Raw genomic sequence first — 14445 nt, forward strand, 5'->3', positions numbered from 1 at the left:
TTTATATTCATAGAGTAAATAATATTATTATTCATACCTAGTATATACTATATAGTAAAGTACTGAAGCACAGACAGACAGACAGACATAGATAATAAATGGAGTGGGTTATCCGAGTCATTCCAATGATCCGCCGTTTCACAAACTACCGACTAGCCCGAGTCGATCATCCAGACAGGAAGAAACAAAGTAAACTACCTTAACTGACTACTAAAGTACGAAGTAAAGTTTCTATGGAACCGCCTAGACCCCTCCCCTCTATTAGGGGGGTTGGTTCAACGTTCAACGTAGACAAGTTCGTTTCCAAGCCGGTGTCTCGTCTTGATTGCCCCGTTAGTTAGACTAGTTAACTAGTTAGGGTTGGAATAATAAGCCGGGATGAAAATGCCGAACATACTACCAACACCTTTTTTTCATCCTGGTTTCAGGAGAAAAAGTATCTTTTTTTTTCCCCTGCTTTTTTTTATCCAAGATTTTAGACTAGAGGTGCAAGCTACGTACCCTTTTGTTGGTATTTTAGAGTGGGGAGGGGGAGTGATATATCAACTACCTTTTTTTCTTCCTTCTTTCTTTCGTTTCTTTCCCTTCGTGTTGTTTGTTACATTGGTTTGATTCTGTGCGCAGCTGGTCTGTGATGCTATTACATCTATCATTATACCTCAATAATCCAATCCAACAATAATAATAATTACTACTACCTAATCAACCAAGCAAATGTCCAAGTCTACGAGTCATGTCCTCCACCACATCCACAAATACATCTCGCGCAGCGACTCATCAACAACATCAGACCTCACCGTCCAGGCGAAAGTAGGTCTAGCGTTCGGCATACTAGGTACGTCCATCCATCATCAATCACCCCATTCATTACCACCCACACACCCTAACAACAATAATAATCATAATAATAATAATAATAATAATAATACAGGAGCAATCCTCCTCACCATAATCCTCACCACCCTCATCGTCCTCCGAATCCAGCACGATCCCGTCATCACTCTCCGAACGCTCTTCTCCCGAACCCCGATCCCAATCGGACAGAGACAGTCATTATCAATAGAGATTTCCCCTTCAGACGAGGAATCTCAGCCGCCGCCGGCATACACACATCCACACCCATTACCAGAGGCAGGATCAAAGGGGAATGCAGATATTCCACTACCCCCGCAACAAGCGCATATACCCCCCTCGCTGCGCAAGGAACTTAATCTGCATGTTGATACATCTACTACTACCACTGCTATCGCGACGAAGCCGAAACCTACACCGCTGAGAACAATGTCCGATACGGAGATAGTCAAATCATCAACGTCAACGTCATGTGAGAAAGATAGAGAGGCGCGCAGCTCGACGCTAAAGGTTCAGATCCACCACCACCTTCACCATAATCATAATCACCCGTATTATAGTCGGCTGAGGGTGGGGAGTCCGAGATCGCCTGTGGGCAATGGTGCTGCTGCTGGGATGAAATCAGATAGGTTATGTCCTCCGCCGGACGAGTATGCTGTGCCGCCGGATAGTCCTGATGTGATTGTGTTGCCGTCGCCGAGGGAGTTGCAGAAGTTTAGGATTAATGTTTATCGATGAGATGAGATTATACGGTGTGGTATGGTATATGGGATTGGGTATGTATATAGGTTACTGTTTATGTATGTGTATGTTTGGTAATGATAATGATCATGAGTGTCATGTTTTTGCTTTACTTTTTTTTTGGGCGGTGGTAGTGATGGTAGGTATATATTGAATATGTTCTATAGATAAAAAGTACTAGTCATTGATAGATGTGATTCTGAGTGGTGTAATAGCCCACTAGTAAACATTACGATAGGGGATACAGACTGACTAGACAGGGTCGGTCTATTCCCCATTCAATACTTAGTCCTGTAGAGCGGAATATCGGAGCGCTAATATACATAGTATACTAGTAAGTATATGGTAATGCACTTATCCTTTCATATGATGGCCAGAACTCCAAGGTCTGTGACTGGATACCAAATAAGAAACCTGCTATTTATGAGACATACTAACAGTGAATATATAATCAGATTTGAAACATCATTCACCAATAATCACCTGATAATCCCAAAAATCCAGGAGAGTACACCTTGATCAGAAATAAGCATAATCGATAACGGCTCACCATGCTATGTGTTGTGCTGATTTGAAACAGTGTAACATTATTAACTGTTGTGGCGGCTATGCAGATCAACAACAATAATGATAGATTTGACTTCTAGGCTCGTGGTACAAATTTCCTAACGGATTGATCAGGACGGGGGATTTAAATTAGTGATGTGTCAATGGGGATTTGAGAAAGGTGGTTATTCGTTGTGAGGTTACACAGGGAGAGATGTCATTAAGTTGGTGTGTGATGTGTTAGATCACTCATATATGACATGTTCCATATAGTATTGCTATTCATTCCTTGAAACTTTATATAGTTTGTGAGATGATGTCTATAAGGGGTATGTAGTCTTGCATAGTAGTATCGAATAACAGTAATATTCTAAATACCCTGCCAAGCTACAATCAATCTTGTCTAATTCATGCTAACATGCACTGACAAAGAAAACGGGTGAAAACTCGACCTACCAAGTTCTGACTACCCTACAGAATAGCTAGCTCTCACAGGCGGCATGTAGCTTCAAGTCACTTCCCTAGACCCGGCAATCTCTGACATGATTGACTGGTAAGTCCTCGGTCGGGAGATTCAGGACCATAATGGCTGTAACAGTGATAGTCTAAACCATGTTCGTGAAGCCTCTGTTTCTTTCACCATGACAGCATGCACGTGGCGCCATGTGGGGATGCACTTGATAGCATCGTGCCGTCTGGTGCGTGAATACAATCATGTCCAGCTTTATATATGGGCGCTGGTGCTTCGGTTCTCTTTCTCCTTCTTCCTCTACCCCATGCACAGTCGTGACTTTCCTGTCTCTATTGTTGAATTTGATCACAGACTCTCCTTTTCCTTAAGAGCTCGCTTCGAAGTCAGCATGCTCATATTGATTCTCTTCCTCGCCCTCGTGGCCCAAGGTCTTACCATCCCCCGCTCAACCACGAGCAACATCTGGCAGCCCAGAGTTGGTGCTCCATGGGACATCGTGCTCTCCACCAATGTACTTATTCCTGCTCCCGCCACTGAAATCTATGACATCGACATGTGGAGCAGCGAGCCTAGAACCATTGACTCACTCCATAAGCAGAACCACAAAGTGATCTGCTACTTTTCCGCTGGAAGCTATGAACCACACAAGAAAGATAGTGCCTCGTTTCCAGAAGAAGCGCTGGGTAATCCCCTTCGCGATTGGCCTTCGGAAAGATGGTTGGATGTTCGCCATCCTCAAGTGCGCCGCATCATGGCAGCCCGATTGGATCGAGCACAGCGGATAGGCTGTGATGGTGTTGATCCAGATAATGTTGATGGATATGGGAATGACACTGGTTTTCGTCTGACGAAACAGGATTCCATCAACTATATCAATTGGTTGGCTGGAGAGGCGCATAGCCGGGGTCTTGCTATGGGGCTGAAGAACGCAGGAGACGTTATTCCTCAGGTTCTTGCAAACGTGCAGTGGAGCGTCAATGAAGAATGTGCGGATAAACACGAGTGTGATCTGTATGCCTCTTTTGCAAGGGCTGGGAAGCCTATCTTCCATATGGAATACCCGAAAGGTAGTGACAGAAATGACAATGAAGATGTCGATGGGGAGGAGAAGAGACGATACTGTGAATTCTCCAATTCGGGACTGTTTTCAACCGTTCTGAAGAACATGATCCTGGATGGTTGGGTTCAACGGTGTGACTGATATTGTTTGCATCTTCGAATGTGTTGGACTTGCTTTCTACACTAGCTGAGCTGGTTTGTATTATGCTGTGTATTTGTCTCCTAGACCTGAGTTGTTTAGTAGATTGCCACAAAGAAACTAATTGTTTCGAGCCGAGAATTGCATACAGGATGTTCGTAGGTCTTGGCGATACCTGCCATTATTCTCTCTGGTAAAGTAGGCCGCTTATTGCGCTCCACTTCGGAGAGGCACCGTAGCTCAGTTGTAGTATCTTTCGGTACCAACACAGGGATACTCGTATCTGTTGTCACTAATCAAGCACCATAGTGCCCTGCAGACTAACTAGCTTGTAGCCTGGCATCCTGTGGTGCAATTGGCTCAGCAATTCACGCTATAGGCGATGTCCGAACACTGTATATTGCTTAACGAGAATCACATGGTTCTCATATATTAGCGTACAATGACTAATGCTTTCACGTGTCTGAAATTGGCAGCCATTATTATCCAACGCCACCGTTGGCAGTGGTATGAGCTCTTATCTCGCGCACGGCCCTGCAGCTTAGTATGCCGGCGCAATCTAGATAGGCCCAGAACATCTGCTGAGTAGTAAGCGGCACTCCGAAAGTGGCAGCCTACGGAGAGCTATATTTCAGTAAAAGTAATCACCGCCACCAAAGTATTGATAGTAGTGCGTCGAATCAAGAGCTTTCCGATATGACTGCTAGTCATTCGCCGTACTCTTACTCTGCACTCGAGGCCTGCAGAGCATGATGTGGCTAGGGTCATAGCACCCCCGCGCTAACGAGCAGCAAGAGACCGTGCATGAGCGCATGTAGGTATCATGTTGGAGCTAGCTGTCCCAAATGACCTGGCTACCGCGGCTAGTCTAGTCTATGCTAAACTGGCCCTCATAGTGCGTATTGCTGCAGATGCGAACAGACATGCTAGACTTAGGGTGACAGGAACCCTGCTTCAATCCTTTAGCTGCGTAGCGTACTACTAGCGACTAGAAAGGGGCTCGGGCCTAACTTGCCAAGTCTGATGCTCAAATGTGCATTGTTCGATGCTGGCAGATGCAGCTCCCCCGCCCTTCGACTGATATGGGGAGATAGCATGAGACTGGTTGCATGAGCAGCAGAGAAAGTCCTGCTCGAGCATGATCCGGGTCTAAGCGCATTAGACGCATGACAGGATTATGGACGAATTGTGTTGAAAGACGTCGCAGATCTGCGGGTGTCTCGTGTGGCATAGACCTGTGAACAAGATCTGCATTAGCTGTATTCGCAGTAGGCATTATTATGCGAGGTAAGCTGATCGACAACGAGATGCGTTGTATTGATCATCCTCAAAGACGTCCTTGCACACTTACAATGGTGGGATTCTCAAAGGACAGTGGCCTAGCTAGTCAGAATCTTAGCTTCATTCTCTTTCCTATCGCTACCATTACCTCGTAGACTTGCAAGGAGAGCTGATGTAATAGACAGCAATCTCCGAGGAGCGCTCCCAGGCTATCTGCTGGCACTGATTCACCAACCTTTCAGGATAGCCATAGATAATGAGACAAAAGCACGATAGCTTGGAGCAATCGATAGTACACAGCTGAGATGCTTTTTGACAGTGATATCGTTGATGGAAGAGATGAAACTGTTGTTGGAAGGCTGGTCACTGGACCGAACAGGTTGCATGTGAAAGAAGAGAAGAAGAGGAGTGGCCGTGAAGTATTTATTCATCCTCGATCAGGTGACGCCGGTTCTACAGGCACAACGTCGTGCTCTTCGACAACAAATAGTTCAAGCCACCTCTTAGCAACCTAATCAGTATATACTCTGCATCTGTGATATCTAGAATGAAAGAAGGCCGGCAACATGTCTTTAGGCTGGACCGTGTAACACTTAGTGCTGGAATAATCAAACTTCATATTTCAGACTGATGTACAGATCGCTACCTTCACTATAACGAACAACATACAACTACAAGCCCGAGAAAGTCAGGGTATTCTTGTCATCTTATCGTGTTCCAGCTACTATAGATCCACAGTAGAAACCACCGTTGGTCCGGATGAGTGTATACCCACCAACGGCCAGCCTAACCATCCTACCCTTGCCTTGACGGCTACTATAGCCGGCTAATTGACACCAACGGTCGCAGATCCCCCTGAAAGATCTATTTGCCGTTAAGCCACTATTCACCATTGGTCACGCCAGGAAGCTTGACTTCGGTAACGCACTCGGCAGTCAGCCGTAGACAGGCACGGCCCAATAATGTCAACATGATACCTGGCATGGCCGTTGTGGCGCATCGACAAGCTCTAAGCAATCGTCTCATTACGAGGGATCACAACCAGGCAACCATGGAAGCTTCCACGTATGTCATAGACGCAGTCTTGACCACAAACAAAAAGTGTATGTGCCCATCATGTGTTTGCTGTATCTGTATGCATGCCAAGTGTCTCCGAAGCCACTTACTGATAAGTACCTCCGGTGTCCCGGGTAGATGGAAGGTCTTCCCTATCGGTCTTGAGATAAAGCAATGGAGTCCCGAATTTCCAGCAGGGGTGTACTGCACGACGGCATAAATCCGACATTGATTGCATTATCGACTGCCCATTAGTGTCAGATATCGCCGAGTAAGACCAATGCGACAGGCACGAGGCTAGGAGCTGGAGATAGTTACTGGCGAATCAAGCTCAGCAAAAAGCACCCTAATCTACCTATTCAGCCCCAATATGTGCTAAACAGCAGCCATGACGAAATCCTGGCCAGTTATCCAGCACCCAACTCCGAGACGGCTCGATAATTTGTCGATAAATCAGGGGTCCAAATGGGGGCAACAGATGGAGAAGAATCCAGCAGGAGCAGCCGGTCCGACCCCTGGCCTGACCATCATTCAGCTAGTGCAGAGATAAGCAGGTAGACAGGGAATTGGACAGTGCAGTGCTAGACTAACGGAACTACTAGAATGTTAGCAGAAGAACAGCTTCCCGCCTAGTTCAGGTAGTCTATTACCTGTCGAGTACCGGCCGAAAATGGGCCAGTAATGGTCAACGACACACCCTGTTGGCTCCACAGGTGATAGCTGAGAAGAAGCCAAAGCCCATCTGCAGAGGACCGAGTGTAGTGACCGAGGCACTTAGCAGAAAGCCCCGGAGGAGTCCGTAGGCTTGATAGCCGTTGCCAAGCGTGCTTGATTAAAGAGCCAAGACTGGAATCGGTCGGATAGATCGAGGCGATTGCATGAGATGACATGATTTCTGGCTCGGATTCGGCCCGAACTGCCCGTGCCTCGGAGCTGTGGTACAGAATGGAATGTGATCCGTGGCTGCGGATTGCAAAAGGCTTGGAGTGGCTGGATGTTGAAGCCTAGGACGGAAGGAAAGGCATTCGATCTGCTTTGTTGCATCCTTTGATAGCAGTCGTCGCTCAAAGGGGATTGGACGGGAGGTCAAGTGCTTCCGCTTACCAAGGCGAGATGAGATGCCAGGAGGCAGTCAGTTCCAGGACTCATCTATGAAGTGGGGTGGATTGCTATGGCTGGTGGGTTCACGCCCCTTCCATCAGCTCGGACAGTACTGTTTTTGGTTAGTGGCCTTGACCAACAAGAATTGTTCCTTTTGGTTGAGGACTGGAGTGACGACTATTACCTGATGGAGTTGAAAGTGAAGCTCGGGTAATGAGAAGAAGGGTCTCGCCTCGGTGTGTGCCTTGAGAAAATGATGTAACTGGAAGAAAGGCTGACGAGACAGGCGACAGCTAAACTAACGGGATGCAGCTCATAATGTTATCATAAATTATCATAATTACCTGTATTATTTCAATGCATTTTTGGTGTGATTATGCGCCTTACGTGGCTTAAGATCTAGGGCCACGGTCTATCAGCCGGGCCCTGCACGGTCTTCTGGCCATCGTTCCGCATCTTCTACTGACATGACGAAGGGGTCAATGACAACAACAACAAGAAGACGGTAAAATTATCCAGCAATCACCGCAGCACTATCAATTGGGGTAAATGTGTGGCTGTCTAAAATGCAATTACCCAAGCGAACCACCAGGCTTGTTGGGCAGTTGAAGGTACTTTGATCGGTACTTTCCCCAGGAGCCGTTTAATTCCCCTCGAATGTCTTGGCTATTTATTTGGTAATAGTGGACGTAATATTATTGCCATGCTACAACACTTAGATCGTTCCTTCTGGTCAAAACTTCTTTGCTTTCTACCGCCTTCTTCTCTCCTTTCCCCCCACTGTATTCCCTTGCGGTGCGTTTCAGCCAGACACGATGGGAGCGCCGTGCCGACTGGGCCAAGCCTGTCCGGCAACCTAATCGACGAAGGGCAATGATGACCGACAGACATAAGAACGCATGTACACTCCCCGCACCCTCAATTACCGTCGGATAATTACTTGCCGATGGATCAAGAATGATTGGAGAACTGCACCAGCGACGCGTCCTTTTAAAGGGTTGATTCTTTTGCCGAGAGGTAATAGCATCCACATCGGGTAGATACTTTCTGATAGACGGCTGGATGGGCAGGGCAAGTCCCGTTAACATTAAAGTACCGTGGCACGGCTCAGAAGTTAAAATAATATTACCGGCTCCCAACTATAATAACAGACTTCCAGCCCGCCTTACTCCCAGCATCTTCCGTCCGTCTTGAAGCAAACAATCAATTAACTAGGACCCAGTGCTGTATGAGGTCATACTTGCATGGGTGAACTGCCGGCTCTACTTGCTTGCCTCTATCCCTGATGCTTGCCCTACTCTGAATCTTCTCCGGTCTGGGAAAGTCAGGCCATGGTGGCCCTGATGAACCTCCTACTCGTTCCGGTAATCAAGCCGCGGTCCAGCCCATAATTTTTTTCGGAAGATAATCGATAGGTTCGGAACATGCGTGGAGAGAAAATCGGAAGCTCGAGGGTCGTCCTGACACCGAAAGCCAGTTGAGAATTAGGCAATACAGCTGACTGGGTATCCTCCACACTCGTCTCGAGACTCCTCCATCTTGGTGATGTGAGTGGTGGACGGACTACGGAGATATGCCGGACGCCCTGTTTTGCGTCCTATGATAGAGAAAATAAAGCATTCTAGGGACGGGGGTGGAACAAAGAAGGGAAACGGAAAATGGGGGGGAGGGAGACACAGAACAAAGGGGAAGGGAGGGGTGGGGAGGGGAATGGAAAAAAAAAAAAAGATATCCGCGAAATCATAATAGAATTAAAAATTAAAATGAGAAATAAAAGTGCGGAAAGGAAGTGAAAGTGGAGAGCGAGGGAAAAATAAAAAATTAAACAGAGAAATAAATATGTAAAAAGGAAAAGGAAAAGTTACAATGAAATTGCGAGATTCTAAGAGCCAAAAGAGTCCAAAATATGGAAAACAAAAAAAAGAAAACAAATCCTACGTTAAGAAAATTGTTAGAAGGATGATCCCAGTCAAGCTGAAATAATAGTGGTTTAGGTCATAAAGCAGCAGGGATGGAAGCGATGTGATCGACAACCCTTCACAAACTGTTTGTTCGATCTTGTCATAACGTCTGAAAGTACTATGCTGCCACTTGGCTAGTCGTCGAGGCGTCCACGCCGAATCGTGTTTAGTAGTAGCACGAAATTGTGCATCCGTTTTGATCCGTCCTGACCCTCCCACCTTGTTGTTCCTCGCTGGGGTACATGCAAGGTACTAATCAACTCCCCTCCGTAGAGACAAGAAGAAACTCACGCTGACTCTGGGCCCTGGTTTGGTTGATGCCCTATGGGTGTTTGGTTGTTGCTCCGCAGTCTCCGTCCGAGCCGCTGGTTCCTCTCCTGTCTCGTCGTTGTAGCATGACTGTCTGGAAACATCAAACCGACCGTACTACTCCGTATACGGAGCAAGGCAGGAATAGTGGCCTGCGACCGCCTGCATGCCCTGCAGCAAATGCATCATCGGCCCGAGAGTAAGTTCTGTGTTGGTAAGGAATCCATGGGCACTAGCCCTTATAGGTGGGCTGAGGCAGAGAAAAGGGTTCCTTTAGCACTGCTCGGCGACCAGTGATTCGTCGAGACACAAATTATTATCACCAGCTCATGACAAATTGCGGTAGCCGACCACAATAGTTGTTGGGGCTGCGGGAATATCAATGGCTGCGGCCCAAAAATTCCCACCATCTCCACCCGAGACAATGTTGGTTTTTCTTTAGCAATCTGGCATCTCCACCATCTCATGCAATAATCTGATTAGCGCCAGTCGTGCGTGCCGGCAGATGTGTAACCACGGTCTGTCACGGATGCAGGCCGCTCGAGGACCACATTGGTCTGGAGATGGGATGTAACGACTAGCGTGGAGTTTGTCGTCATTGTTTCTCTGTCCACCCTCCCCTCATGTTGCCAGCGAGGTTCATATTTTTTTAAAAGGATCGACTGCTGCTTGTTTGATAGGATGTTGAAGCAGCCAGTCGAGGAATACATTCCAACTGGTTTCGCAATAGCTCGGATTGGCGAGCGTGAGCTGCAAACGTCACAGAATCCGGGTGAGAACCTTGAAACCGGTGCGACCCCCCTCGCAAGCCTGCGGAGGTGGAGGAAAAGCAATAGCCTGGGGTGCTAAAAACCACCCGCCCGGCTAGAGGGCCACTGGAGCTCACCTTTCGGCCGGTCGCTGTCGAGGCGGAGGAGCACAGACGCCATCTGTCCCCCAGTAGGTGCAGGACGATACCTTCTTGGCAGGCAACGGGCTGCGTTGCAGGCCTCTGCGTCAGAGTCCATGGTGACTTGATAACTAGCTAGCTGTCTTTAGCGCCCCAGTGCGGACACCTTGCGAGCAGGATAGTGTGAACCCGCACAGGTCATGGCGGGTCTTGTGTAGCGTCTCGACGACTCTTCCGCTACTCTTACTCGTCCGTGGTTTCTGTATCCGGAGCAAATGGTTTCATCCGTTCTTTCAAAAGTTCCGAGCGAGAAGCACATGTGCAGAACATGTGATGCTCTCTGTGGTTTCTGTGCGAGTTTTAGGTCGGCGCCGTATCCCCTTCTGCGAATCCCGACGGCCACGACAGTTAGATACGCCGCCTTGCTCTTTCGTTTGCAGCAAAAAGAAATAAACAAGCTTCATTGTTGGAATCAAACAACACGGTAAGTAATCAAAGGGTGGGCTGAAAAGAAGAAAACATAAAGTAAAGTATCGAGAAGAAAAAAGCAATCTATCAAACCGGCCAGTCTTTTGGACTCCTCCAAGCGCCATGCATATAACGGTACCCAAATCCGCAGATCATAACCCGGGCTTGGCCTTCTGGGGCCCTTGATATCAGTAATGAGTAAGACAAGCAAGAAGTGAAAGTACAGAATCAACAATATGTGCACAGGTGAAGTGAATACAGCATCAACACCACAAGACGGTATCGCTTAGAAGTCATGATAATCCAGAGTTAATATGAGAGACATGTAAAGCGTCGTAATGAAGGGTGTAGCGTCAGGTAGACTCCGATATAATCCCCGGAGGTAATGAAGCCAAGATGCGCCTGCTTCGATTGGGAAGAGGACCGTCGCTCCAGGCCAAAACGGGAAGGTCGCAATGTCGTTGCCGCTCGCGATTGATCCAAGATTGATGCCATTCAATGTCGACTACAGAGCAAGCATTTTCCAACCACCACGATGAACCTGTCATGCGGACTGTCTGGGCATTTGGCGTCTTTGGCTCCATCGACAGATGTCCGGATGAAATGTTGCGACGGTTCACGACAGGAACTGTAGATGTAGTAGTTCTTGAAGTAATTGCACATGTTCCTCGAGTTTCGATTTCAGCGGGTCAGGAAACGCAATGCAATGATGCTGGATGCAGTCGATTGAGCTTCGATTAGATAGAGGCGTTTTGCTGTATGCGGGGAGGCCAGAGGAGAGTTTCGGACTGGACGGGTATATGAAGCAATGGATGGATTTAGAATTTATCTGGAGCATTGACAAGGCTCGTGCTTGACAGTTTCTCAGGAATTTGTTGTCGACCTTTGTGAACTGACCTGGACTTGGAATAATATATCCCACTTCATGGTGGGCAGTAGTGTCTGTCTGTCATGCAAGCACCAGGGATAGGAATTTAAGGCCCATCACAAGCCCCGTTGCAGCAAGGTTAAACAGGGGGAACGAAAAAAAAAATAAAAAATAAAAAAGAAAAAGAAAAAGAAAAAAAAGAGAGCCAAATACATTGGATTTTCGAAATAGATAATTTTTTCTCGTCTCCCCAATAAGAAAATAGGAAAAAGATGAAAAATAAATTAAAAATAAATATTGTCAAAGGTATGCCCAACAAAGTCAATTTAGGTTCTCATCTATTTTTTCCATTTTTTTTTTTTTTGTTTTTCTATTCAATTTCAATCTTTAATTATAGACCCGCTCCACGAACCTCAGGACCGTTGAAGCCGTCCGGAGCAAACCTTGAGTACCTTAAGTCCCTGTCCCGATGCGGGTCCAAATATATCGGAAGCGCGTCAATCTCCTTTAAGGACAACAATGATGTCGCAACTACAAACTTTGAAGGAGCACCGGCGGATACCGTTCCACTGCGATGCAAAGCCCCATCTGCCGCGGATTGATCGGGTCAATGGGAGATCGACACGGTCCCTCGCAGCCGTTGATGCTTCACTTGCACGTGGCGCTAACTAGGATCTTCATGCATAGGCACTGGTGAGACTTTAGAAAAAACATAATTATTTGCTTGGGCCTCAGTCAGAAACAGGGCCCGGCAAACACGAAGGGGCTGTGAAACTGTTCGGTCTGCAAAAATTTAAGCCCGTGGTTCAAGAAGTCCCGTTCCAGGGAGTTGCTCCAATTGGCTAACAGAGATAGACTCTAGTCATCTCGGGATAGCCAGATAGATGCATTAGCCAATATCGGGTATGGGGAAAATCGTAAGTTAGTTCGTCAGAATGATGGGTCATCATTGGACAATGCAAATATCATGGTGCCTGGCCCGTCCTGCTGCTCTGTATTGACTGACGTCTTCTAATCCCTTTCACTTTTACATCGATCAACCTGCAACTGTTTGTCCCCTTGTCAGCTCCATGCAATTAATAACTTTATCCACAAGGTAATTTGACAACATGGTGCCACCACCATCACTGTAGCTCAGACCAGCTGTCCGACTAGACTCGGCTACGTGTGGCGGCAGTGCAGACCTAGCAATATAGCAGGAAGCCTGACAAGGAATGCACTCAGTCAGAGATACCACGTGCCAGCTTACAGGAAGTCCAACATCAACCAGTCAAGACCGATTGCAATTGGAGAGGAGGCCAGAATACCATCCATACAAGGGAATCGCAACCACCATAGTGCTGCGTTTAGGCTCAGCCACAGTAAGCTTTCATCCTGAGATTTTTTTCTACCCTTTCTCGATGGGTAATCAGAATGGCCATTGCACCGAACGCACGCCGGGTTGCCGTTAATTGTTTGTATCGTATGCGTAAGCTTCCGGGAGATCGGGGAGCAACGGTGCCAAGAACATAGTGGGATCCTTTTCACCTCAATTATTGGCGTGGGTGCTTCGCTACCCTTTGCTAGCAGGTAAAAATCAACAGGACTATTATGGAAGGATCGGGTGTTTTCCGTAGACACACAAGTAGGTACCAAGTGCCCACTCAGATGGTCCCATATGCAGAGAGTCTCGGCCCATTGCCAACGGGGTATAAACCTAGTAGGGCGGTTAGCGGGAGTTTGTTATCGGCAAAGGGGTGTGAGGTATTTTTCCCCTACCTTTTTTCTTTGCCTTTTTACTTTTTTTTCTCCCCTCATCTCATTATTTCTTTCTTTGCTGATCTACTATCTTCCCAGGGAAGTGTTAGCAAGTGTTCTGGGGCAAGCAATCGGATCTCACTCACTAGACCAGGGTACAAGTGGCGAAAGAATCGACCTTCCTGTCCTCGGCGATGTGATTCGATGTGAGTGCCTTACTTGACCGGGACAAAGCAAGGTGGTTTACTTGCTTGATTGCCGGGGGGAGGGAAGAGAAGACGGGATGGAGCATGGATAGATTAACCCAGTGGGAAGACAAGTAGATAGTAACAAACAAGACCCATATGAAAGTAGTGCGTGTAGAGCAGAGTCTGAGAAAGAACTATTGTATTAGTGAGACATCGCGAAGGCCGAAGGGGCCACAGTAGTAGAGCACCTAAGGATGTTGGTGAGCTTGATCCAAGCCCGAGATAGGATGGTGTGCGGGGCTAAAAGGAGTTCCCTGGAGGTTTGCGAGTCAGAACCACGGCGCATCGTTGACAGCCATTCCGGTTAGAGGTCCAAGCTCGGCATTTCCCGAGTTGGACTCGGAGGTTAGGCGGGGTATTATGCCACAAGTCTGTCCTTTTTCTTTTCTTTTCTAATTTTTTTTTTCTTTTCCCCTCTAATTTATTCACCCTTTCTACAAAATTTATTACTACTGGTACCTAAGGTAGTATCTAATTTCATTCAATCTTTACTCGCTAAATCATCCACCTATAATCCCTGCTCTTCCTCATTTCCTCTCACCCACACCCTTGTCAATTAATACCATCGAGATGCCGGGATTGTTGCCTGGCACCTTTCTAACCCATACTTCGGCTGATTTGAAAATAAGGGAGAATTTCTGAAATCCCTGCGATCTTCCCGAGATTTTCACAGAAGGACCTATTAAGATCACCAACGGGTCAAATCATTGAGAGTGAG

General features: G+C 47.1%; 3 protein-coding genes across 3 annotated transcripts; 2 read left to right on the plus strand and 1 right to left on the minus strand.

The window, feature by feature from the left end:
• The first annotated feature begins 437 nt into the window (after window positions 1-437).
• On the plus strand, window positions 438-1717 carry BO85DRAFT_517345 (uncharacterized protein). The gene is made up of 2 exons (XM_025664897.1): window positions 438-835; window positions 932-1717. Exons 1-2 carry the CDS (start codon window positions 715-717, stop codon window positions 1588-1590), a joined length of 780 nt encoding a protein of 259 aa, XP_025519057.1. The 5' UTR covers window positions 438-714; the 3' UTR covers window positions 1591-1717.
• Window positions 1718-2999: 1282 nt separating this feature from the next.
• BO85DRAFT_456740 (endo alpha-1,4 polygalactosaminidase) lies at window positions 3000-3812 on the plus strand (the record flags this gene model as incomplete). Its single annotated transcript, XM_025661467.1, has 1 exon — window positions 3000-3812. One exon carries the CDS (start codon window positions 3000-3002, stop codon window positions 3810-3812), a length of 813 nt encoding a protein of 270 aa, XP_025519058.1.
• Window positions 3813-12525: 8713 nt separating this feature from the next.
• On the minus strand, window positions 12526-13733 carry BO85DRAFT_189009 (uncharacterized protein). Its single transcript, XM_025654415.1, has 5 exons — window positions 13626-13733; window positions 13501-13566; window positions 13365-13438; window positions 12992-13294; window positions 12526-12789 (listed from the first exon to the last, which is right to left on the minus strand). Exons 2-5 carry the CDS (start codon window positions 13537-13539, stop codon window positions 12708-12710), a joined length of 498 nt encoding a protein of 165 aa, XP_025519059.1. The 5' UTR covers window positions 13540-13566; window positions 13626-13733; the 3' UTR covers window positions 12526-12707.
• Between the last annotated feature and the right edge of the window lie 712 nt (window positions 13734-14445).

This window comes from Aspergillus piperis, assembly GCF_003184755.1.
Source record: "Aspergillus piperis CBS 112811 unplaced genomic scaffold BO85scaffold_3, whole genome shotgun sequence".
Classification (NCBI taxonomy): Eukaryota; Fungi; Ascomycota; class Eurotiomycetes; order Eurotiales; family Aspergillaceae; genus Aspergillus; species Aspergillus piperis.